This window comes from Sinocyclocheilus grahami, unplaced genomic scaffold (assembly GCF_001515645.1).
Source record: "Sinocyclocheilus grahami isolate Dianchi unplaced genomic scaffold, SAMN03320097.WGS_v1.1 scaffold14.1, whole genome shotgun sequence".
Taxonomy (NCBI): Eukaryota; Metazoa; Chordata; class Actinopteri; order Cypriniformes; family Cyprinidae; genus Sinocyclocheilus; species Sinocyclocheilus grahami.
In genome coordinates this window covers 2,737,450-2,765,191 of record NW_015505193.1, presented here as the reverse complement: position 1 = coordinate 2,765,191, position 27,742 = coordinate 2,737,450, and the positions used below count along the sequence as shown (strand labels likewise).

At 36.1% G+C, this 27,742-nt stretch overlaps 1 protein-coding gene across 4 annotated transcripts; it reads right to left on the bottom strand.

Annotated features, from left to right (window-relative positions):
• Positions 1 to 557: 557 nt before the first annotated feature.
• LOC107601100 (RELT TNF receptor) lies at positions 558 to 27,523 on the bottom strand. 4 transcript variants are annotated; one of them, XM_016293135.1, is made up of 11 exons: positions 27,494 to 27,523; positions 15,609 to 15,683; positions 13,310 to 13,402; positions 12,864 to 13,048; positions 12,661 to 12,713; positions 10,225 to 10,479; positions 5,649 to 5,729; positions 5,478 to 5,556; positions 2,423 to 2,644; positions 1,351 to 1,522; positions 558 to 914 (listed from the first exon to the last, which is right to left on the bottom strand). In XM_016293135.1, the coding sequence occupies exons 2-11, from the start codon at positions 15,648 to 15,650 to the stop codon at positions 903 to 905; spliced, it is 1,194 nt and encodes a 397-aa protein (XP_016148621.1). In that variant the 5' UTR covers positions 15,651 to 15,683; positions 27,494 to 27,523; the 3' UTR covers positions 558 to 902. The 4 variants fall into 4 exon arrangements, with proteins under 4 accessions (XP_016148621.1, XP_016148635.1, XP_016148628.1 ...); XM_016293149.1 differs by lacking the exon at positions 27,494 to 27,523 and adding an exon at positions 23,396 to 23,423; XM_016293142.1 differs by lacking the exon at positions 27,494 to 27,523 and adding an exon at positions 17,183 to 17,277.
• Between the last annotated feature and the right edge of the window lie 219 nt (positions 27,524 to 27,742).

The window sequence follows — 27,742 nt, the reverse complement described above, 5'->3', positions numbered from 1 at the left end:
GGACTTTTATGTTGAAGTTTTGGTTTAGTTTCCTGTTCTTATCTTGTAGTCTTTGTAGTTTCTTTGATTATTGGCTCCTTTCAGTGTTACCATTTCCTGTGTTTGGTTCTTGATTCCTTGGTTACTTGTGTTCTCCTTTGTTTCCATGGTTTCTGATTTAGTCACATGAGTGTCATTTAATTCTAAAACTTCAAAATAAAAGTCCTAAATGGGGAATGTGTGACAAAAAAAGCACATTCACTGATCAGATTTTAGTTGGTGAGCTAGTGTAAACCATCTTAAGTAAATATTTTCGTATATGCTGTACCATTGTTTGAATATATTAGTTATGCATGTAAAAACCACAGAATACAAATTTTTATAAAATCAATCAAATATATATGCATATGAAATTGACAATGCATGTTTTTGTATGTTTTCTTTTATTTATTATTAACAAAACAAGGTGTTTGCAAACTTTTGACCATGACTGTACATGTGCAACTCATTTAAAATCTTAATAAAAAACAACTACAGTAAAAACTAAATATAATTGAGATATAAATCAAACTAGTTTCTAATAATACTTTGTATGCTTTCTAACCGGAGAGAACGTCTCACTGGTGTCTCGTTGTTCTGAGTGCTGTTTTCAGCACTCAAGACCACTTTAGTGTCTTGTGGAAGCACACATGCTTTCTGAGTGAATGCCTTTCACTCTCCTATTATCTGCTAGCAGAGACCGAGCTTATAGTTTTGAACAAAATAGTTCTATGACTTATGCAATAAATATGAATGTTTCCTAAGGTCCTGAATTCAAGGCTCCTCAAGGTGGTGAACTCTGACATCACCGCCACATCTCTGCCCTGATCGCTCGCCTACTGATGATGTCATCTGTCCCGTCAGTGGACGTCTTCCTCAGCCTTTCATATGTTCATCTGAGAAAGAGGGAGAGAGAATAGAAGAAGTGGTGAGAGATTAGTCACAAAAAATTAAAGGATATCCTGAATTTACATTTATCTACTAGTACAGCACACAGTCATTTGTTGGTTAACAAATGCAAAAACTTTTCCAACCATCAGAGAGTGCCAGACAATATAATTTGACTCGGCATGAACTGAACCAGTGGAAAAACTGACTCCAGCAAAAGTTTGAGTAGAGGACAGTAGAAAACCCAAACAGATTCTCACATTTGTCACTGTATTCATCCGTGCAGCACCAATCAAACACAATTAACCCTCTATGGACCACATTATGTAAAAAGTAAAGGGAGAGAAGAGGAAGAGGAAACTACAAACCGAGCCAAAAGGATGTATTACAGAAACACAAACACGCTTGGAGGAATATTCCTGTTCCGCTTGTTTACTCACTCACCTCCTGTCTGGACTTTGAGGAGGCGGAGTTACAGGAAGAGGACACGCCCAGCAGGGAACGCTCTTCCGCGGGCTCGGTGTGGCCGCTGTACATGGAGTCTGTATCACTCGATTCCGGCTGGGTCACTTCCTTGGAAGCTGACTTCATTTCTGGGATCTGAGCAACTTGAAACCTGCCAATTCACATGCGGGTGACACAGAGGTCAGTGAGTGAAACTACAGACCTGATGTGTCACTCTGAGCAGAACTGTTTATGTGAGAATGAGATGTCAATTACCACCCCAAACCAACACACCTGATGATTTACAGGTCTGCCCTAAAACCTAGTGCACTTGAGAGACTTGACAGATTCCAGTAGACTCTCTGAACTCTAACACTAGCACTGATATACTGAAGTTAATATATTCAAATAAACACAAAAATACACAATACACATAAATATTGGGTGAAATAGTATTTAATTATTTTTAAGTTAGATAATCTATTTTTGTTATTATTATCACATTACATTATTACATGATTTTTTTTGCTGATTCATTCCATTTCCCGTTTTCATTTTTAGCTAACTGCAATGCTTTCTGGGATTAATTCCTTAAAGTCATAAAATGCAAAACTACTAAAATATATCATGGTTAATAATGTAAATAAACCTGAAATTAAATAAAATAGAATTATTAGATTAGACTCATAAAAGTTTAATTAATAAAATTACTAAAACTGAAAAAAAGAAAAAAATATTTCAAATTGTATATATATATATATCAAAAGCACATACTGTAATAAAATTACTAAAAGAAAACTACAATTGAAAAGTATTTCAAAATATTAATAAATACTATAATAGAATGTAAAAACACTAAAATAACACATGCAACACAAGTATTTTTGGGGGGGGATTTGGTTTGGATGGTCTTTATACGGGAAATGCATTTATGATGTCTAATAACATTCACTAGGTGTTACTAAAAACAGATTTCTTATGTCTGGAATGAAACAACACTTTTGGGCTTAAATGAAGGCCTTTCTTCTCAGAATTCACATAATTGTATATTTTATTTTCAATTTTTTCTCACCTTCCTACAGACAGGATGGTGACCTCCGGTGTCTTGACCAGGTTAGTGGGGCTCTTGTGCGTATCGATGGGCAGCAGCAGCTCGGTCCATTTCTTCTGACTGCAGCGGGAGCAGCAGAGGCCGGAGCGCGGGGCCAGCCCGTTTATAGTGTGCAAATGATGCTGGTGAGAACACAGCCGCGGCAACGAACGGAACGGAGAGAAAAGAGGAAGAGCCGGAAACCTGAGAGAGAGACACAGACACAGAGACACTTACAGACTCATAGCCATACTGTGTGTATATTTAAAAAATGTCCTTCTCTCAAAGGACTGGGAAATGTTGCAAGCTAATTTCAAGCTTGTGATGCTCACATGAGCATCTCTGCTCAACATGTTGCCTCTAAACAACACCTTAGCGACCACATAGCAATGGCCTAAACGATTCAGAACACCTTAGCAATCACATAGCAACGCCCTAAACTACTCAGAACACCTTAGCAACCACATATCAATGCACTAAACTACTCAGAACACCTTAGCAACCACATAGCAACACCCTGAACTACTTAGAACACCTTAAAAACACATAGCAACACCCTGAACTGCTCAAAACACCTCAGTGACCACATAGCAACACCATAAACTACTCAGAACACCTTAGTAACCCCATAGCAACACCCTAAACTACTCAGTAACCACATAGCAACACCTTAAACTACTCAGAACACCTTCGCAAACCAGATAGCAACACCTTAAACTATTCAGAACACCTTAGTAACCACATAGCAACACCCTAAACTACTCAGTAACCACATAGCAACACCCTAAACTACTCAGAACACCTTAGTATCCACATAGCAACACCCTAAACTACTCAGAACACCTTAGTATCCACATAGCTACACCTTAAACTACTCAGAACACCTAAGCAACCAGATAGCAATGCTATCTCATCAGCACTACAAAAATCCAGTGTTTATTAATGCTTTGGCATACCAATGAAGCTTGATTCTTGGCATACAGAAAGACACATGTTATTCTAGCAGTGTAGATAGTTCTTAAAATAAGTCTTGAAGTATATTCAGGTTTTCTCCGGACACACCGAATGCACATAAACCCAAACACATTGATGTAGTCCTGATATCCACCTGCCCCCTCCCACAGTTGCATTGTGAAGATGCCAGCTGTATAACGCAGCACTCTCGGACTGCAGAAAAGGGCCTAGAATTAAAGGATCTCTTGAACTAAGCAGACGGCACATGCTGTTATTTCAGCAGGGGCTGATGATGGCAGCACACCGGATCTTTGTGCCAGTAAATTTCCGAGAGGTCACTGTACAACTGTGATTGTCAGAGAGATGAAGTAGGCTCTGTCTCTGACTGTTAGGACACATTTCACATTATAAAATGCATAATTATGACTCTGAAATCTGATTGAATGTGCGGTAAAACGGTCAATAAATATACACATAAATCTACAATAATGACCAAAACAAGTCTATTTTTGGAAAAAAGAGAAAATAATAGCTGAACTTATGATTGTTTTGATCTCTCTCTATGATTTTTAAAGGACCTTGACCTCACTGTGGTGATGCTGCAGTCAGAAAATGAACACTCACTTCCTTCTTGATGATTTATATGCTTGTCAGCGCAAACTAGGTGCAACCTTATTAACACAGGCACGATCTTTCCCTTAGCTCTTCTAACACTACATTGATTTTTCATTAAGGAGTTTACAAGAATGAGCTGCGTCTCTAGCTCAGCTAATGGAAAACTACTTCCTGTTTCAGAACTGGGAATTCCTTTCAGAGCTCAATTCATTTCATTACTGCGGGAGATGAGTCATGCAACGATTCAAGCATGAACTGTGCTCATCTTCAGTCATACACTAACATTCAAAAGATTGGAGATTTTTTAATGCTTTAGAAAGAAGTCTCTTCTGCTCACCAAGGCTGCATTTATTTGATAAAAAATACAGTAATAATGTGAAATATTATTCAATTTAAAACCACTGTGTTCTATGTGAATATCTGTTAAAATGTAATTTATTCCTATGATCAAAGCTGAATTTTCAGCATAATTTCTCCAGTCTTCAGTGTCACATGATCCTTCAGAAATCATTCTAATATGCTGATTTGCTGCTCATAAAGCTTTTCTTATTATTATCAATGCTGAAAACAGTTGTGCTGCTTCATATTGTGTAGATACTGTGATACATTAGATTTTTTCAGGATTCTTTGATGAATAGAAAGTTCCAATAAACAGCATTTTTATTTGAAATAGAAATCTTTTGTAACATTATAAATGTTTTTATTATCACGTTTCATCAATTTAATGCATCCTTGCTGAATAAAAATATTACTTTCAGTATTGAATCTTATGTGTAAAATGTACGTTTCACACTTTAAATCCTTGTAATTATCTCATAAGGCAACATTAAACCTATAATCTCATAAATTACATGCTTAGCTGGTTGTTTACAAATCGCTTGCTTTTTATTATTCTTAATAGGAATATTTAAGCTAGCATTCGAGCAAACAAGTCACTCTCTATCTAGTTAGGGAATGTGAACATAAATTGGCTTTGTAACTTTCTTAGGAACAGCAACATGTAATACATGGTTTAAGTGGAATTGTAAGAACAATCATCTGATCCTCTGAAGACATACAAACCATTTACTCATAACAACGCATCAGTTATCTAGGATCCCTAAAGCTTATTCTTCTCCAGACCTCCCTGTGGTGACACATACTATATATGGAATATTTCTCATAAAAATATGAGGAACTAAACTACAATGGTTCTTTATGTTTCTGTTACAGGTTCAGCTTCACAGATAGAGACTGACTCATATATGATGCTGACATATTGACCTGCACTGTGTGTCACCAATGTGCAAGGAAAGAACATCTTAAAAATCTCATTGTTTTAGGGACAAAAATATGTTGTGTAATAAATGACAAAATATAGTTGCATGTTGCTGTTAAGAAATATTTATGGACAATGCATTTCCTCAATTCAATGTTAATTTTGGACTCTGTGTGTAAGTTTTTCGAGCATGTTTGTGTATATTCCTACTTGATGGATGAGCTCTTGTTGAGGGCCATCTGTTTATTCTCATATTCCAGCAGAAGTTCTTCCAGAGCAGCCGCATTTTCTGTAACACACAAACACATTGAGACACTATAAAACTCTGATCTCACAGTGTGATGTGAGGGTGAGCTCAATGTGCCGAGAAACATCACACACCTTTCTTCTCTGTGATGAGCCGCACCAGAATGCTGATGGTGTCTTCATTGGGGTCATCAACAATGTATGGACAAGGGTTTCCTGACAAGAAACAGCCAAATAAAGATTTTAAATAGAAGCCAAATAAATATAAAAAACAGGACATAAACGTATGAATCGCAAGATGAAATGTCACAGTCTAGTTTCACCCCAACTTCCAAAAAAGAAATGATATTTTTATAATTAAATTTTATTTTGGCTAAATAAAATGAAGTTTATTTTTAGGATATTTTTTATTATTATTTTTGAATTTTTTCCCTGATAACTGTAATTTAATAAATAAAATTATCCAGTACAAACAAATTTTTTTTTTATTAAACTGAGCATAAATTCAAATTACAATAAATACTGTATAAATATTTTACAATTTAAATGTCTTTTTTCCTCACACTTCACAACAGTTTTACTATTGTTAACTAAAACTATTACAAATAAGTTTCTGTAATTAAAATGAAGCTGAAATAAAATAAAATATAAATATTTGATAAAAAACCTAAACAAAAATGAAAAAAATTGCCTTGCCAGCCAACTGAAATAAATAAGTTAATACATAACAATAATGAAAAAGATTCATAAATAAAAATAAATGAACGCTAAATAGAAATATAAAGAGTAATAAAAATGACAATTGCACATAACAAATTCACTTAACAACTTAAAATGAAATTGAAATAAAATTGAAAAAAATAAGAAATGCTATAATATATATATATATATATATAAATTTTTTTTTGGTATTGTCGTTATGTCATCCCCATCATTAAGTGCTATTTTTAAAAGAGTTAAAAACATGCCAATTCACCATTAATCACCGCAGGCAGAAGGAATCATAATACACCACTGCTGAACTTTGACAGTCTCTATTGTGACACATTTGTGGATCTATAGCATACAGAAGGCTCAGTGTGCAGTTAACAGCATCTCTATGGTAACTATATCCCAGAGTTCCACAGTGAGGCAGCTGCGAGCTCACTCAGCACTCGGCTATATTCACCCAGAATGAACGCCAGCACTGTCGCAGCTTTATTATTTTGACCAACCAAAGACACACATTAGAAATAATATCAAATGTCAAAATATCAATGGAAAATATAAGTGTTATTTATTGGAAAGAAAGCAAAACATCTGACAAAAAGTTTGTTGAGTCTCAAATGATAAAACAGTAGATCTAGTGTTTTTGGTTCGAGGATAATGTTGATTTGTGGGTTCTCTCTTTCTCTAGGACACCTTTGTGAACTGACTTCATATATCCACTAAAAACTATTTTCACTTTACTTTTCAGTCTGAAATAAAATCAGTTTATTTGCAAAAAGTTTGGACTTGGTTAGATTCTCTAATGTTTTTGAATGAAGCCTCTTTTGCTCAACAATTAAGGCTGCATTTATTTAATTAAAAATAAAAACAGTAAAATTATAACAATTTAAAATATCTGTTTTCTATTTGAATATCTGTTCAAATGTAATTTATTTCTGTGATGTGCAGCTGTATTCTCAGCATCATTACTCCAGTCTTCAGTGTCGCATGATCTTCAGAAATCATTCTAATATGCTGATTTGCTGCTCAAAATACATTTCTGATTATTATCAATGTTGAAAATGGTTGTGCTGCTTCATATTTTTTTTTTTTAAAGTGTCATACATTTTATTTACAGTTATTTACAGTTCAAAAGAACCACATTTATTTGAAACGGAAATATTTTGTAGCATTATAAATGTAATTTGTCGTTTTTTTTCTATTTAATGCATCATTGCTGAATAAAATTATACATTTTGTTCAAACATTTTAGAATATATGTACATTTCTACCATCAATCTTGTACAAATTCTGATCATTACATTAAAACCATCTTGTGACATTTCTGGTGTCTAGCCTACTAATGTTTGTAAAATATTATTTTGGTCTTCTGAAATAACAAAAGCTAAATTTTTGTACTTTCTAGCTTCAGATGATATAGTGAGGTTATTCTATATCTGTTTGTCTATCTACAGCAAAATTACCCGCTAGACTTGATGCAATGTATTGCAGAACAATCTTATCTAATGGATTCAATCTAATTTCAAACTTGCTGCAAGCCATAAAAAGGCTCTTTTTTTTAGCTCTGTCATTATTGTACTGGTACACTTATTGTGCTTGAACTTTCTCTGATGCTGGGAAATGCATCTTTGACACCTTTATGGTTTTATCTCAGAAGAGCAGGTGTGGCCAATGGCATAAAGACAATGCACACATCATACTGATGCAACCTGAGCTGAATCATCTCTCAGTGGACCCTCTGCAGTGAATGGGTGCCGTCAGAATGAGAGTCCAAACAGCTGATAAAAACATCACAATAATTCACAAGTAATCCACACCACTCCAGTCCATCTGGTGAAGCGGAAAGCTGTGCGTTTGTAAGAAACAAAGCCATCAAGATGTTTTAACATTAAACCGTCGCTTCTGGTCAAAATGCGAGTCCATAATCCATAATAATGATTCATCCACTGAAAAAGTCCATTTTCTGTTGTCCCATCAGACTATATTGGCTTGTAAACGGTGCTTGATCTGTTCATATTTCTCTCCTGACTCAGATGAGATTACTTTTTCACTGGAAAAGCATTATTATGGAGAGAAGACTAAAATCACCTTAATGATGGCTTTGTTTACAAACATGCAACTTTTCATTACACTTACACTTCATTACACATTACATTTCATTTAGACATTAATTGATGGACTGGAGTAGTGTGGTGTGGATTATTGTGATGTTTTTATCAGCTTTTTGGACTCTCATTCTGACGGCACCCATTCACTGCAGAGGATCCATTAGTGAGCAAGTGAGGCAATGCGACATTTCTCCAAATCTGATGAAGAAACAAACTCATCTTGGATGGCCTGATGGTGAGTACATTTTCAGCAAGTTTAAATTTTGAAGTGAAATTTAAAAATTCTACTCCTTTAACCATCATGCACAGCCTCTTTCTGCTTACATGATTAACTTCCTTATTCTACTTTTTTTTACTGAACGCAAACGATTATGCTGGCTGACATCCTGAACAAAAGCCCGAATCCAGTTCTGCTACTCTGCTTATTCAGCTGTAAAACATGCTGTGATTAAGTTGTCATGTACTCCGTTCCTGGAGATGTACTCGCTTTACAGGCCGAACCTGAATCATCATATACTAGCGCTACTGTAGGTGAAACACTGAGCTCATCACAACAGCTACGGATCCACCCACTAATACACATACACACAAAGGGGAAGAAAACACTCTCTTCTTATTGTGTACAGTGAATTTATTTAGTTTCACTCTGAGAAGGCGGGTTTTACAGTTGGGCCACTGGGCTCAGCATAAATCAAGCTCAGGTCGAGTGAGTTTTAACAGACAGCAGATGAGCTGTATGGAGCCGTTTGCATCATTAATATGGGTGTACGCTGGATTGTTTTGTATGCTTGACTTTCAGGGAGTTTTGATTACAGGGTTTCTTTAAAAGGTTCATATCAAATTTGAGATAAAAGACTCAAAACGTCCTCCACAGTCCACTTGTTCTCAAAATTCACAAATTTCGGATGTCAACTGAATGCATTTGAATATTTGAAAAGTATTAAGAAAATAGTCAGAGATGGTGGAACATGATGTCTTTTTGGTCCAATCAGAATATATGTCCTATTGAAGTAATATAAACTACTGTTCAAAAGTTTGGGGTCAGTAAGATTTTTTATGTTTTTGAATGAAGTCTCTTCTGCTCACCAAGGCCGAGTTTATTTGCTCAAAAATACAGTAAAATCTTCAATATTGTGAAATATTATTACCATTTAAAATAACTGTTTTCCATTTAAATATATTTTAAAATGAAATTCATTCCAGAGAAGAAAAGCTGAATTTGATCTATCTGTCTGTCATGAAAACGTGCGTGTTGAACTCATTTCTTACGCACCTCATCCAAAGCTTTCCTTTGCGGATTCCAAAACGTTTAGATCTAATAACGGAGGCTTGAGCCATTGATATGTCTAATGCAGCTATTAGAGAGTGAGAGAGAGAGAGATTAAGTGTGTGTGAATATTCTGCGTCTGTCCGTCTCTCAGCAGTGTTCGGCAGCAGTGTCTCTACTAAAAGCGAATCTTTAAGTTGAACTGCTTCAAGAACAGTAACGTTACCACCTCGCTATTGAGAAATGTCATGTAGCTTTTCAGCCTTGAAACTATTTTATTGATAAATTTTGCGGGGCAGCACTGACAACAAGTTTCTGTGCATGAGTGTGCGTGTCTGTACTGTATGTGTGTGTGTTTGTGAGAGAGAGAGCAGGAGAAAGAATGTGTGCTTTACATAGATGATAAAAGGTGGAAAACATTGAAATAGTTTGTCATTTTTTGATCCTATTGTTTGTTATATTATTTGCTCAATGTCTTTTGGAGTTTTGGTTCTTTTGCTGTTGTTGGTAGCCCGTAGTATAAAAAATTAAAATATTTATCTTCATTGCCCCCCCTCGACGTGCGAGCATAGACAAGTGCCTAGAATGTCTATGCATAAATCTGTCCCCTTGTGATTGTGTACCATACCTTCTTTCTGTGGAGTGGCAGCTTCTGCGTCCACCCCGTCTTTCTCGGCGTTGCAGCGGAAGCCCTTCTTCTTGAGCAGGTTGCAGATGAGAATCCCCAGCAGGCCCATCACACAGAAGATGGGCACCAGTGCAAACACGGCGTACTCCGTGCTCTTCTCCTCTGGACCCTGAACACTGGTGGCGTTCGCACCTCCCGCTCCAGACCTGCTGGGGGTGCTCTTACCAACATTACGTCTCCGCCGGCTGTATGGCTCTGTAGATTGAATAAACGTGACATAATTACAACTGATACAATTCTAGGCTCAAAATATGCAAAAGGGGTAATTAAATGTAACAAATCATGAAAGATGGATCGTAAGGTATTTCTTATTTATTTCTTAGCTGGCAAGTATTTAGTGACTGATTGTGTTATGTCGATGTTTTTAGTTCTAATATTCCAACCGACAGCCAGCCTAAGTTTTTGACAGACGTGATAATGTGCGTAAGGGGTGAACTATGTTTAATTTGGGGGTAATTATAAAACGTGCTGGAGATGTTTATAAAATGCTTTTTGCATAGTTCTTTATACTTATTCTACAGAAAGTTTATTTCGTGGCATAAATAATTGACATGATATTCAGAGCAGTGTTAATTTTGACAGCAAATTTTGATTTAGTTTTAGTTATAGTCTTTTGACTAAAATGCCATTTAGTTTTAGTCATATTTTAGTCATCGGAATTGTTTTTAGTTTTAGTCTAGTTTTAGTCGACTAAATATCATAAGATTTTAGTCCACTAAATCTACAGTAAATTTAGACTGCTAAAATCTAATGGGTTTAGTTACAGTGTAATGCATTTATTAAGCATTTCTCTAAAATTTCCAAACTCATTAAATAGGTTTGATATTAAGGTTTTATCATGATAGACACCGATTTAACTGCGGTGACACACAACATGCCTTTATGTTAAAATGAAATAAAACCACTTCTCATAAAGAACAAGAACATGGTCTAGTTTTTAATGAAATACCAGTGGTTATATAGGCTAATTATGCATTCTTTATAGCAACTTGTTTACCATATTCTTCATTCTTTCAAGCAGACATATTTATTTCTATAAATAAATTTAGATTAATCTATATGGCTACTAAAGTTTTTCAGTCAAGAGCAGTGCGTGATTTTCTGTCTTTCTTTTGTTGCTTGATAAACATCAATGGCTCGGACAATAGCAACTAAATTAGGCTGCTGTCCCTTTAAAACCGAATGCACAGCTGCAATGGATGCAATGTACTGATACATGTTCTCCCTGCTGTTTATGTTCACTTAAGATGTAACCAACTGTGTTTACATAAATACTCATCAAAACGGACAATTCGACATCATTTTGTGTGTAATTCTCCGTTCATGCGACGGGAAAGAGTACTCGCGCGCTGTGAGAGGCGCTTTCTGTGTGTGTAACGTTATGCTTCAGTGTCTGCGCTCAGAAAACCGGACCGAATTTAGTTCTCTCATGCGTCGTCAGATTTATCCATATGTCTGCTCTTCTCTTACTCCCACATATTGAAATTTTTTTATGTTTTATGCGACGTGCAGCAAGTGTATGTTAGCTTATGTCCCGCCGGTTCATATGTACGCATCTAACTTACGAACCACGCAGCAGATTCGTTCTGAACGAATCTCTTCCCAAATCGTCCCTCCCTAACATTTTCATCTCATTTTTATTCGTTGATTTCAATAGATGACGTGCCAATAGATTTACGTCATAGTTTTTGTCATTCAAAAAGAGTTTTAGTTCGTTATCGTCTGTGAAAATGTCGTTGACGAAAATTATGACGAAAATTATTCATCAACGAAATTAACACTGATTCAGAGACTGACATGTTTGGAGTGGTTTTGATGCACAAAGTTGTTTTTATTGTCTCTTATAGCAAAAATATTTTATTTAAATCCATGAAGATGCAGATCCTTTTGTAAGTAATAAAAAAAAAACACTTTTTAAAACTGTTGTTTCATTATTACCACTGATTTAGCAGATTTTGGCTCATATATATGCTTAAATGTAATGTTTTATATCATTTATGCTGTTTGGTTTAAAAATAAGAATAACTTCATTACAGTAATGAGAATCTAATAAGATTTACTATTAAGAATAATGGTAAATATAAAAAAAACCAAATACATATATTTTTAAATTCTGATCATTGGATACATCGTATTTTAAGTTATTGTGAAAAAGCCAATATTTTGGTTTACATTTCTACCATATTATCTTGCAGAAGAATCGTTCATTCTTATGTTAATACTATTAAATGCAAATATTTATTGAATATTTTTTTCTATGTACTTTTTGGTTTGTGAACTAAGTAAACTGAGCAAATAGAGGGGTGCGGCCTTCACTTTCCATGTTTGCTGTGTAACTTCCATACAACACTGATGTATGAAATGCTGAACACTTACTCCTGACGCAGGCGTGGAGGGTGGAGGACTTCCATGTAGCAGCAGGGTGAAACCTGAAAAATATGCCAGTTCATCAATAAGCCCCCTCTACGCTTTTCCTTTCATTCAGTTTTGGAAAGTTTGTGAGACTAGTAAAACACATCTGTTGTGACACCAAAGTGATGCAATGATCACTGAGCAATGAAATATTTTTTGTTCTTTACCTGGGAAGGCATCCTCCACACACGGCGTCAGAGTGTGAGGTCGGTGCGGTCGAGATCCAGCGGTTCAGTGCCTTGCAGGAGAGATGTGGGCGGCACGGCTCAGTGTCAGGGGTATCAGAGAAGGTGCCTGCTGGGCAAGTCCGGCACAATCCGGTCTCACCAGGACTCTCAACTTCCCCGCAAGCCTTAAAGAAACAAATACACACCACTAAGATTGTGTGAAAGAACAAAATGTTATGTCTCTTATAGCATGGTGTCAAATTGCATGGTGTCAAGATCAAGATCAATAAATGAACAAATGAATATATATATATATATATATATTTTTTTTTTTTTCTGATATATACCTAAACAGGAGTGAATTCCCTGTACAGAGATCATAATGTAGGACGTACTGGAACAGAGACATGTTTTATGGACTGTGTTTTGGTGTTGTTATTTCTCACCGTGGTGGGCTCCTGTCCGGCTGGACAGAGCGGACACACACACCCGTCCTCCCACCAACACTGCGCCGCTAATGTCCCCCATAACTCCAGCAGCTACAGAGACACACACAAATGACCGCAGTCAGTGTTAAAATCACACAAACACACCTGCCGGTGAGAATCAAACCACTACTAACTGCACAACTAAATACTAGTACAATATAGTGGGTAAAACGCAAGACACTACAAGTGAAGAGGGTAAAAGTTTTCACTAATAGAAATCACCATATATTCCCCAGTTGATTAATCACTGTACATTAAGACAACTGTTTTTTATTACAAGTTTTCTGGAATGTTATGTTTAAATATTCAAAAAAGGTATTGTCTAGTTAAATACGCACTAATTTGCATACATTTCCAGAACAGAAATCTAAACTTTGGTTAAAGCCAGATCCAAAATTCCTTTTTCATTTTTGGGTTTTCTGGGATTTTGGGCATTCCTTTCTAACACATAAGAAATCAGAAAATACTGTCAACTGCCAGAAAAACAATTACCAATTTCTTAAAGTAACTCTTTAAATCAGTCAAATGATATATGAACAAACCCCTCTTTAAAACCCTTCATAATATAGATATACTGTAAAATGTTTAATAAAACAAAGATTACTGGATTATGTTTTACAAAAAATAAATACTAAAGTTTTTGTACTTAGAAATTTCACATTTAATTCAATGTGTTACTTGCTGTTTCTTTGCAAATGTGAAATTTATTAGTGAAATTTGTTTCTACACTAAAATGTTTCTGGCTTGATGCATGAGAAAAAAAACTCATGCATATGAAAAATACGTTTTTTAATTGAAATCTACAGATGCAAATAGATTAAGTGTAGTAATAAATAATAAAATAAATGTTTCTTGCCACTGGTTTGAGAGAAGACAAGTTATGAAAGCAAAATAGCTTAATATTTCAAAATTTTCCAGCACATGAAAATCAATATGTGTGCCTGTAGTGTCTTGCCTAAATGTAGTATGGTACGGTGTAGCCGTTTATAGTATACTGTAGTACAGAATAAGATGTTACTTTATTGGCTACATTGCAGATTCTCTGTGCACTGATGGAAGGAACATTCAGAGAAGTGTGAGAAGAGACACAGTGTTCTGAGAGAAACCTCACTGTAATATCCCACATTAATCACTGCTGACTTCAGCACACCGCAGTAATCACAGGTACACACACACACACACACACACACACACACACACACACACACTCTTTAATGAAGACTCTGATACTTACGATCAGACAGACAGGAGCTGAGCAGTAAAGGTGGTTCTTCATCTTCTTCAAAATATTCTTCTATACTCATGTAATCTGAAAAAGACACGACAGGACCTCAGTGACACATGCAGCAAATATAACATCATCAGCGTCAGCAGCAACCACCATAACCTCACGATGCCAGAGACAGATAAACAGCACTTAGACTCTCTTGTGATGGACACAGTGGGTTTGTATGTGTACAGAAGTGATCTATAAGCTAAAGCGTGGTATAAATAGTAAGCTGAACTAAAGCAGGCCTGTGGCACTGCTTTTCTTGCCTATTTTTAGACCAGATATGCCCAGTCAGGCCAGAAACCACTTACTGGATCTACTGGAGCGAGAGAGAGGGAGAAATAGTTCTGAGAAGGTCATAGTGGAGTATATCATCACTGTTGAACTACTGCTCAAAAAGCTCTCATACAAACATCAAGATCTACACCAGACCATGAGATGCCAGCTGTGGATCTCGGACCCTCTTCACAAATAAATGAGATTAACCGGAGACCAGACTTTAGCTGGAGTTTCTCGCTTCTCAGATTTTGTGTCAAAGAAAATGATGTGTAATCTAACATGTCCTAACTAGTTTAATAAGAGATCTCATTAAGGTCTCAAAATGTGCTTTAGTGTGCAAATTAAAAGTCACAGACTTAATATGCAATCAAGACCAAATGATCTGAGCTGCTCTTCACATTCATTTTTTGAAGTTGTAAATAAAACAAAAATGATTGGAGTATGTTCTACAGGAAGACTCTATTTGAGTCTTTCTACTTCAAAATTTGATGTTTAATGTTCAATGTCAATTTTTTTTAAATTATGAAATTTACTAGCAATTTCTCAGTGAAAATGGTTTCTACACCAATTCTTCTCAGTGTAATCTTAGATATAACAACTATTCTTCTTTTTTTCCCCCACAAGATTCAAGACTTTAGAGAATTTTCCTGGGCTTTGAATAAGCAGCTTTTTTAGAGTTTTGAAGACATCAAAGACTCTGATACTTACGATCAGACAGACAGGAGCTGAGCAGTAAAGGTGGTTCTTCATCTTCTTCAAAATATTCTTCTATACTCATGTAATCTGAAAAAGACACGACAGGACCTCAGTGACACATGCAGCAAATATAACATCATCAGCGTCAGCAGCAACCACCATAACCTCACGATGCCAGAGACAGATAAACAGCACTTAGACTCTCTTGTGATGGACACAGTGGGTTTGTATGTGTACAGAAGTGATCTATAAGCTAAAGCGTGGTATAAATAGTAAGCTGAACTAAAGCAGGCCTGTGGCACTGCTTTTCTTGCCTATTTTTAGACCAGATATGCCCAGTCAGGCCAGAAACCACTTACTGGATCTACTGGAGCGAGAGAGAGGGAGAAATAGTTCTGAGAAGGTCATAGTGGAGTATATCATCACTGTTGAACTACTGCTCAAAAAGCTCTCATACAAACATCAAGATCTACACCAGACCATGAGATGCCAGCTGTGGATCTCGGACCCTCTTCACAAATAAATGAGATTAACCGGAGACCAGACTTTAGCTGGAGTTTCTCGCTTCTCAGATTTTGTGTCAAAGAAAATGATGTGTAATCTAACATGTCCTAACTAGTTTAATAAGAGATCTCATTAAGGTCTCAAAATGTGCTTTAGTGTGCAAATTAAAAGTCACAGACTTAATATGCAATCAAGACCAAATAATCTGAGCTGCTCTTCACATTCATTTTTTGAAGTTGTAAATAAAACAAAAATGATTGGAGTATGTTCTACAGGAAGACTCTATTTGAGTCTTTCTACTTCAAAATTTGATGTTTAATGTCAATTTTTTTTAAATTATGAAATTTACTAGCAATTTCTCAGTGAAAATGGTTTCTACACCAATTCTTCTCAGTGTAATCTTAGATATAACAACTATTCTTCTTTTTTTCCCCCACAAGATTCAAGACTTTAGAGAATTTTCCTGGGCTTTGAATAAGCAGCTTTTTTAGAGTTTTGAAGACATCATAATAACTACTTAATGAACATTATATACAAATTGAAAGTGAAGTAAAAAAAAATAAATAAATAAAATCTACACTACAAGAAAAAAAAACTGTAGGAAAAAACGGAAAAGGTACTGGTAATGTTTAATTTAATTAATTTACAGACATTTAATTTCAGCCTAATAACAATGCAATGCAATGCATAATTCAAAATACGAGTAACACACCTGTGAAAAATCAATACGAAAATACTTCACATCATAATTTTTTCAGACTTTTCTTAGAGTGCAATGACATTAAAAACAAGACAAAGTTACCTGAAAAGCAAAATTCTGTAAGACAAGACATTTTTGGTCTACTAATTTGCTAGTTTGCTAGACATCTGTTTTCTAATACAAAAACTATATTCTAAATCTCTACATAATATTAACTTATTTAAACTTTGTAAAACGATGCTAAATATAACACTTCATCATCCAGTTCCACAGCACATATGGAAAAGATAAATAAAGAACAGCATAATGTCTAAGACAACCAGACGCCTGTGCTGCTTTGATCTCGTCGCCATCACAGGTGCCCACTGAGAGCCACACTTACCCCAGGGTGGTGCTGTGCTCTGTTGCCCTGGTAACAGCTGAGGATGCTCTGCTGACTACGATGACGCCTGCTCACTGTCCCACTGTACCTGTCTGCATAACGCTGTCATTCCTTATACTGCCACTCAAAACCACGACTCCTCCCACCAACCGAGACAGGCCCCTCCTCCTTTACCACAATCCTCCAGTCACATGAGTTTACTGATGCTTTACACATTGTGGTGGAGAGTTTAATTTCCAAGTAAATGTTTTCTAAACCCTAGTGAAGAATATAAAACATGAATGAATAAAAACACAATAGCTGAGCTCAGACAGCACGCTTCAGTCTGCAAGACATTTTGGCCCACTCTGGTTTCTGCTGCCAATGATTTTAGCACATGACTACGGCAAAAAATCATTACCTGCTCTACTCATATATCTAACCTAATGGTGAAAGTGATTATGCAGAGAAGGACATGTTCCCGGATCATCCTTGTTTGGCCTGACATGACATTACTAACATCCAATCAGATTTTAGGGACAGAAATGGATGCAGTTTGGGTCTGCAAACCAGTCTTATCAACCTATAAATTCCCTAGATTTCTTTCCCATTAAGTAAGACCTGGAAAATGATTTACTGTATTTTAATGCATTTATTCAAATAAAATAATTATTTTAAAATATATAAATATAATTTTTAAATAAATTGTATTTAAACTATATATATATATATATATATATATTTGGGAGAAATGTTCTAAGAATGAACGAACACCCACCTCCTCCTCCTCTTTCGCCCCGGCCGCCCACCCACAAACCACCACACAGAAACGGCTCGTCCTTCACATTTCAAGATCAGCTGCCAGTCAGACATGCCCCATGCCTACTTAAATTTAGCTCTTTCATTAAAAAGCAATAAAGTCCCAACAAACAGTAATTACAGTTCTTGCAGCTCTATCTCCGTACTGTCCAATTTCTCCATTCCGTGGCTTTGGGAGTGCATGAAAAACGGCATAAAGTAAATAAAACAACAACAAACATAAAACAATCACCTAGAATTATCCATTTTAGGATCTGTCATGTTACAAATTGGAAACGATGAAGGGGTTGCCCTGGCCTGACTTTTGGGAGCGTGGCGTTTTGCAGCTCACGTCCTGCCAGCATGCTGCTCCAGGATCCAGACTCGAGTTCTAGACCGGAATCAAGCCATAATACAAGACAAAGCCAGAGTCCCGGTCCAAGAGCAGAGCTCTATTCTACAGCCAAACCTTAAGACTAGAAACCACAGTCTAGCCATCACTAGACTGACACATTCTTGCTGAGCCTTCAGAAGTATTGATTAGCTAAAATATATTTTACAATTTAAAACTGTTTTGTATTTTAATATATAGTAAAATGTAATTTATTCCTGTGATCAAAGCTGGATTTTCAGCATCATTACTCCAGTCTTCAGTCACATGATCCTTCAGAAATCATTCTAATGCTCAAGAAACATTTATAATTATTATATTTTTTTCTCAAGATTCTTTGATGAATAGAAATTTAATTAAAAAAAAATAGTTTTCATTGTTACAAAAATTTCACACTACTTTCTTTACCGTTACTTTTGATAAATGTAATGCATCCTTGCTGAATAAAAGTACTCATTCTTAAAAAAAAACAAAAAAACTTGTTGACCTTATTAAAGAATTCAAGCCATGTGAGCTTGTCTTGTAACTCCTGTCAGCAAGTTTTGACGCTGACATGTGGCATATCACCACGTGTCACTTCCTGTTCTCACTCTGAAAGTTCAACACCGCCATCTTATTTCAAATCCCCACTAGCCCGACGATGCTGACAAATATAGCCTAAGATTTTATTAGCCAGACACTTTCCATTTTCACTCCCTCCATCTCTCTCTGTTCCTTCAAAAGAACTGACCACACTTTGCTTTCAGCTGCTAACAGCATGCTATGTTGTATGTCCTGCATGTTTCAAGATACGTGCCAACCACGTGCTGCGGCCGGTGACCACCACAATCCCTCTGTCACCAGGGGTGAGGAACGTTACGCAACAATTACAGCATCCAAAGAGGGACAGACCTCATCAGACAATGGGATGAAGAGGGAGTTTCTGCTCATAAAGCTGTATTGGGCTTCCTTTTATGTTGCTTATAAACAAATGAGCATCCAGAGCTATGATAATCTGAGCAGAGAACAGCAACATTGACGTTAGGACAGGACGATCCGTTAGTCAGATCGATGGCAGTGTTTTGGAAACCTGTGTGAAAACAGTCATTATTTCTGCAAATTCATGCTATTGCCACAAAAATCAAGCTCTTCAGCTTCAAGGGCGCAAAATCTTTTAAAATATATTTGTAATATACCTTTATATATGTATATATTTCCACCCCATGTTATTTAGATTGAATATTTATATAGTGTTTTTTAACGTATGTTTTCTGCGTTCCAAAAAAACCTGCTTAAACATTTAAAATAGACATCATTGGGTGGGACTGTCTTTTGAAACCCAGTAAGAATGACTGCATTTGCTAACAGCTTTTTAATCAGAGTTAAAGAAACTGCAGTGGTAAATGAAGTGTTTTGTTGCTTGTGTGGAGGTGTCTCATGTTCCTGTTTTGGACCGTTCGCTGTTAAAAGACGAGGTCACAGATACACAAACACGATTATGGGCCATGTGCATCATTCTACTGTGGTTTCTGCTAAGAAAAACAGAGGAAAAAACTATTATTCTCTGAGATGAAACATCTGCCTGTTCAAAATAAGGCCCTTGATGTCATACCTAAATAACAGTTGCTAACCACCATTCTGGACAAATACCTACAAAAAAGGCTATTATCTGCTCCTATGCACAAGAGATGTGACTATAACCACTATAGATAGCATAACATTAGATGTTTTCGCCATTAAATACATGATTGTCTCATAAGTATTAGCCTAGATGGTGTCTATATTTAGGTTTGTTTGTTGTTGACTTGAACCAGTGAAGCTAGCCTTACAAAATACATTGAAGCTATTGGGGGAACAAAAAATATGTTTTTTTCTCTTATCTTTCTCTGTACAGCACTTTGGTTCCAGTCGTGGTGTTGAAAGTGCTTTATAAATAAAGTTTGAGTTGAGTTGAGAATATCTTTTTTATATTTTTATATTTAAATAGGTTTAAATATATAAGCATATAAAACTATATGTTGGCAATATTATGCAATTAATGCAAAATGCAGCACAGGGACTTTAGTAGTGGCAGTACTTCTATTGAGTGCAAAGCATGTGCTTCTGCTGCTGTTTGTATTGTTTACAGTAGTAAACACAAGCTGGTGGTGACCATGTCAATGCTGAGAATGTAAACGGACACAGTGAGAAAGAACGTCACTGGTGTAGGATTCCACTCGTTTGATTGACAGACTGACATCACCACCTGCAAGGGAACAGACTCAGTGTTTGCTTGCAGACTATCACAGCGTTCAACAAACATTTCACTATCTATAATAGAAAAAGAGAAAGGAATAATTACTTACAGAAGGAAATGTAAGAAATAAAACGAGGAAGAATGACATCATAAGATGCTTGACTTTACAAACAGCCTAATAAATCACACAAAGCAGGAATCTAGGTCATAACGTTGCTGAGATCATTCTGGCAAATAGATGTTAATGAAAACCATATGTTAAGTGATTCCACATTGCCAACAACTGAGATTCTCACAGCTTGATCTGCAAAAAATGGTTTAGCTGTAAAATGCAAAAAGCCAAACCCTTGTGAAAACAAAGTGTGCTTAATTGTATTGAATGTGCACTTGTAGTGCACTTCACATCTCAAAAGTATATTTAAAAAACATGTATTTGCAGATAATATAATATTATGAAACAAAAGGCCACTTTCATGACTATGTTTCTTAACATAGTAAAAATTCCACTTTGTAGTAATATAAAAGTTGTAAAAGTTTTACTTTAAAGTATGTTAAATCACATTTTAATATATTGCTGTGCTTTAAACTTATTTTGAGGTGTTGCTTGCCTTACATACTAAAATGCAAGTAAATAGTCTACATGATTTTAATTTGAACTATAATGTGTTATTCATTTTACATTGTAAATTACAAATGTGGCATTGCAAATATTTAAATTCATGACATACAAGTTACATTGTGTACTAAGACCGACGGAAAATGAAAAGCGCCTGAAAATAGGCTTATTGGGAGTTACCTAGCTGGGGACTATTTTCAGGTGCTGCGTAATATCATTGCGCCTGCTGCACCCATGGTACGGCAGCAAAGTTCCTTGATTATTACACCGGAATGAGAGTATAGTTCCTAGCCATATCGGCCGAGAAAATCACAACTTTTTATTTTCCGTCGGTCATAGTACACGATGTAACTACAGAAGAGTCAAGTTTTAAACAGGAAAAATATAGAAACTCTTTGGTCATTTTTGAGTGAGATGCTAACGGTCTAATCAGAGTCAATGATCTATGCTAAGCTAAGCTAAAAGTGCTACCGCCAGACCCGGAGATCGACTGAATGGATTCGAAAATGATAAAACTCAACTGTTTTCAAAAATAGTGGAGTGTTCCTTTAAATTTTAGTTTACTATAAATGTAATTTATGGAATTTTTTATTTATTTATTGTAAATAAAAGAAAATACTATTTCAGTCTTTCTACTTACAAATTTTTTTTTTTAAACTCAATATATTACTTTCGGTTTCATTGTAACTATTTTCAAAATATAGGCTACTAGCAATTTTTGAGTGGAAATGGTCAAAGTAAATCCTACACCAATTTTTTTAGTGTGTTTCAAAGACAATATAAATAATTATGAAACTACATGTATAAATGTACTTTGTCACTCTTAAGTTCAGCTAATTAAATTTTATAAACTATATCTAATAACACCCTGAAAGGGACCAAATGAGGCCCCGGCACCAAGTGATGTTTCATCACATCCTGAATAGCAACATTTTCCCTTTGTGTTGGTCTTTGTGGTCACAGCTAGTGTAAAAACTAACATTCCTGGAGCTCAGCATGGTGCTAGTGACGCCAAGATCCCGGATTTAGTTCCTAGTGGACACACATTGTAAAATATACACTTCAAACATGACTCACAATGGTCTTCAATATGCTAGTGATTCTGATTCAGGAAAGAACAGTTCTTTTGAGTCAAATCTTTGTGATGAATTGGCTGACAATGGTTCACAAAACAACCCACTGACACAATGGACCAAGAATGATTTGTTCACAAACCGGACTGAATCAGCTTTCAAATCAACAAACCACTGACTCATTGAACCAAGAATAATTTCCAAATGAGGCCCCGGCACCAAGTGATGTTTCATCACATCCTGAATAGCAACATTTTCCCTTTGTGTTGGTCTTTGTGGTCACAGCTAGTGTAAAAACTAACATTCCTGGAGCTCAGCATGGTGCTAGTGACGCCAAGATCCCGGATTTAGTTCCTAGTGGACACACATTGTAAAATATACACTTCAAACATGACTCACAATTGTCTTCAATATGCTAGTGATTCTGATTCAGGAAAGAACAGTTCTTTTGAGTCAAATATTTGTGATGAATTGGCTGACAATGGTTCACAAAACAACCCACTGACACAATGGACCAAGAATGATTTGTTCACAAACCGGACTGAATCAGCTCTCAAATCAACAAACCACTGACTCATTGAACCAAGAATAATTCGTTCACAAACCAAGCTGAATCACTCAGAGCAGTTCTCAAATCAACAATCCACTGTCTCATTGGACCAACAATGATTCCTTCACAAACCAAACTGAATCTCTCAGAGCAGTTCTCAAATCAACAACCCACTGACTCATTGTATTAAAAATGATTCATTCACAAATCAGACTAAATCACTCAGGGGTTCTTGGGTCAACAATTCAAAATGATTGAAGATTGAAAAACTTTTTCAGACAAGAGATGCAAATTAATTTTAGTACTGTTTAATCCAAATTATAGTTAGATTCTGAATGACTTGTATTTTATGAGCTAAATATAGCCACAACAAACTAAACTGGAGTACATGAAATGACCAGAAACACTCTTGATATACATATAAAAAACATAAAGGGAAAAAACATAAAGGGCCTACACGTGACTTTTTGGCACATGTAAAAGTCATAAAAGAATCACTGAATAATTTTTTTAAACTAATGTCTTGACCTTCATATAAAAAGACTTGCAAATAGTGTTACAGATCAGCCATTTCAACATTTCTTAATTCACCTTTAATGTACAGTCACCCAACTCAGTGTATCACAGTAGTGGAGTCAGCAGAAGCCACAGGCACACAGAGTAAATCCCTGCTGATCTGAGGTCAGAGTGTCGGCGTGCCAGCAGCGCCCAAACCGCACAGAGGTCAACACGGATACGGCAGCCAACGCAGGTAGATGTCTGCACGCAAGGAAGGGAAAGTATACAGTAAATTTGGTCATTTCTGGTGAAACGGTCCACCAACACAAATAATAAAGCTTTAATTAAACCATTGATTCTTGCATCCAGCCGTGGAGGGTTTGAAATCTACCCAGATGTTTGCTTCATAATTTCAGAGGAGCATGCCCAATGTCAGAGCGCAATGGCTCCTGCCAACCAAACTCCCACTTCAAAACTCTGAATTGGTGCTGTCGCTCCAGTACGGGTCAAGCAAAGAGCATGGGTAATTACAGATAACAGACCTAGCAAGACCTCTCGGGCTTCCGGGCAGAGTTGGTTCTTGTTTGGATAGCAGAGTCACACTAACAGAACCAGGATGGTCAAATGATCTCTATCAAAACAAAACTATGCAAGCATGTGAAAAATGCACTGCCAGCTATGCGAACACATGAACATAAGTCTCGTTCATATGGAAACATTCTGCCACTTGTGCAGATGAATTCAAATTGCTGAAGTCTCCAATGGGAATCAAATTCTCTTCGATTATTTTTCATGATAGTTTAGGATCTACAGCAGAAGATCCTCTAAACTTTCATGATAAATAATCATGGCTTTATGCAACAGCAGTAAGTGTTTAAGGGTATGAATATGTGAAACTCAATTTAACACTGGTCTACGCCTGCTCAAATTTCATTGTAAAGACACAATTTTAGAAAAAAGGGCTAAGTTATGCCTGCTCAAAACCACTTCAGCCCCTAGTATCAAAGAACCCAGTTGTAATGGCTGTGTAAATGCATTTATGCCACCTCTGAGCAGCATTAAACAGTCTGTGGAAAGATGCTTAAATGCCACTTCAGAAGTATTTCTGTGCCACCTTTGCAGTGTAAATTTTATTGTGTTAAGTCAATCTTAATACAATAACACATGCCTTTTATACAGTAAATGTGGCACAGAAGCACCTCTGAAGTGACAATTAGGTGTCTTTACGCAGCATGTTAATGCTGCTCAGAGGTGGCATAAATGCATTTACACTGCAATTTTTAACTGTATACTTTTATACTAGGGGCTATGGTGGGTCAGAGCAGGCATAATTTAGCCTTTTTTTGTAGATGTTAATGCTGCTCAGAGGTGGCATAAATGCATTTACACTGCAACTTTTAACTGTATACTTTTATACTAGGGGCTATGGTGGGTCAGAGCAGGCATAATTTAGCCTTTTTTTTTGTAGCATTTTGCTTTAAACAGAACTTTGAGCAGGCACAGAGCAGCCTTAACCTAAGGCGTATTTCCACAGCTTAGTTAAGGCTGCTCTGTGCCTTCTGTGTAAAGACGCAATGCCACATAAAAGCCAGACTAAACTATGCCAACTCAGCCCCTAGAATCAAAGCACTGTATAAAGTTGCAATTGCTTTCTAGATGCATTTATGCCACCTCTAAGCAGCATTAAACAGTCGGTGTAAAGATACCTAAATGTTTCAAAAGTGCTTCCGTGCCACCTTTGCAGAGTAAATTTAGCATTAGCTGTGTACAGATGACTATTATGCCAAATTTACAGTGCAAAGGTGGCACAGAAGTGCTTCTGAGGTGGCATTTAGGTGTCTTTACACAGACTGCTTAATGCTGCTTAGAGGTGGCATAAATGCATTTACACAGTATTTCAATACTAGGGACTGAGGTGGGTCTGAGCAGGCATAATTTAGTCTGGCTTTAATGCATTTTGTCATTACACTGAATTTTGAGCAGGCACAGAGCAGCCTTAACTCGGCTGTGTAAAGACACCAATTAGTGGTCTGTTTATTAACTGCCCAATGCACATTGCACACAAAAATGCTAATAATTAGCTGAAATAAATTTTAACGAGATTGACTGGCTTTATCCAACTTCCACTAACTACTTCAGATATACCAAGTACTTCACATATTCTGCCTCTAATGCCTTTCTGTGTACAATAGGGTGGATCAGAATTAAAGGTGGATTAAAAGTGGCAAAGTATGTAAAGTTGGGCAGACTTCATGCTGATGAATCAAATATTTAAATTCAGATGTGCCAAATATGTTACAACGTCAGAGTGAGTCTGCTGGCCCGTCCCATGACGAACATTGCCTGTATTAGAGTCATGCATTTAATCACACTGCCTTAAAGTTACTAAAGCATGTGTATGGCTCATAAAGCAGGCAATGCTGAACAGGGTAATAATAGTGCAGATTTATTTCAAACGTGAGCATAAAACACGTTTAGGCATTTTGCTAGTGCCTGACAAAAAAAGTCAAACTACAAAGACGTGGCAATTACATCCTGCTTTATAATAGTCCAGGCTGTGTGCCAATGCTGCGTATCACTATAATATTCATGGAGGGTTTACAAAAGATGTTAATTATAACGACAAGGGTGGCGCCTTGAAACTTAAAGTCTTTTAAATAGGAATGTTGGGATATATCCAACATGCTTTGGTGCCTATACATATATGTTATACAATGTTTTATAACACAGTATTTTTGTTTATAGTGCAGACTATAAATTATGCATGCAGCACAAACATGTGTTTCCAGCTGGTATAAACCGCAGCTGGCGCAGTGCGTGCCAAAGTCTGGAGCCAGAATGTGTGTGTGTGTGTGTGTGTGAGAAGCTGACTAGTGGGCGACATATTATGATGAGCTGTATTTAAACACGCTCGCTGCTTTCTCTTAGTTAACTCAGTTCACTGGAAAAGAGCAGAACAATTTGTGGTACTTCAAAGTGGATGACACCATGACCGGAGGTAAATGATGGTAATACATTATTGTGTTATGCTTCATTTCGTAAAACCAATAAATGCTGTTCCTCATTCTACTCTCATATATCAGATTCTGTGGAAATTGTAGCAGGTACGAGATGTTTATAGACCCTCCATAAATGATTTTGGTAAGTTCACAACATACAGTAAAACACAATGTTCCTGCAATGTCAGTGTCATTTTGGTGCATAATGCAATAATAAAATATAAACATTTAAAAAAATTGTTTATGCATTTGTAATCGTAACACTTCATAATGAATATATACAAATTATAAATAATACTTAAAAGATCAGTGATTCCCTTTACAACAATGTACCATGGTATTGTTATTGCTGTAGTAATAAACTAATTTTTAGGTATTAAAATAACATCATAATAAATGTATACATCTTTCAGAATGTTTATCATTGTTTATTTCCCATCTTCCTAAGTAACATTGGTGGTTAAAAGTGATTTTAGAAACCAATAAATGGAAAATCTATAGAATTGTGTCAGAAAAGATAATGGTACACGGTACATTTTTCATTGAACGATTATGTACATTCAAATATGCACGTATGCAATTATTCAAATATATGAATCTGAATCATAAGTTTATCAGCATTATACAGTGCAATGCCTAATATTTGTAAACGTTATCGATGAAAGTCATTATATAGCTAGACCTTTTAAAATCGTATTTAATGCGTCTGTAAAGGAGGAATTCTAATCATAATCAAAAGTAGTAACTTAAAAGTAACGACTTCGTAATCATTATTTGAATATCGAACTTTTCTAAATAATGAAAATCAAAGGTCATGAAATATTCAGACATTGAAAGTATATAATAATCATATTAAAGTGTTTTTAAAAAGTGACCGACACTGTTTTACAGCCCTTGAAGTGAATGGAAGCATCATAGTGCATAAGAATATCACGAAACGCCAAGCAACTCAGCACATTTCTATTGTCTACTGTTTGGAACGTTTCAGTAGAAATATCATCAAAACTCTACAAACACCAACATGTTGAAGTACAGCTCAGTACAGTATCCACACTCATCTCAGTATGCCGTATAGCCTACAGTACAGGACACAGAACACACCGGCAGAAATGCCGCATCCGCACCGCAGCTGTCCCAGTCCGTCTGTTAAAAACTCTTTCAAACAGTCAATAAGGTGCGTGTCTTTTCTTACCTGTTTTACTGTGAATTCATAAGTGTGTGAAGATTTACCGCATTGTCAAAACAGTGCCAAGTAATATTACAGCCTACAGTAGGAAATAAGAGAAATTAATTTAAAACTATATCACCACATTAAAAAAGTATTTGAACATTTTAATCACTCTTAAAGGACGTTTTAAAGAAATAGGGCCTAGTTCACCCAAAGATGAAAATTTGCTGAAAATGTACATACCCTCAGGCCAGCCAAGATATAGATGAGTTT

What these genes read in the sequence shown, in the direction of transcription:
- LOC107601100 (XM_016293135.1), bottom strand. Translation starts at nt 15,650, where the DNA reads ATGAAGAACCACCTTTACTGCTCAGCTCCTGTCTGTCTGATC. An exon ending in CCGGACAGGAGCCCACCACG is followed by an intron (nt 13,049 to 13,309) that starts GTGAGAAATAAC and finishes TGTTTCTTTAAG; the next exon opens with GCTTGCGGGGAAGTTGAGAG. An exon ending in TGTGGAGGATGCCTTCCCAG is followed by an intron (nt 12,714 to 12,863) that starts GTAAAGAACAAA and finishes CATATTTTTCAG; the next exon opens with GTTTCACCCTGCTGCTACAT.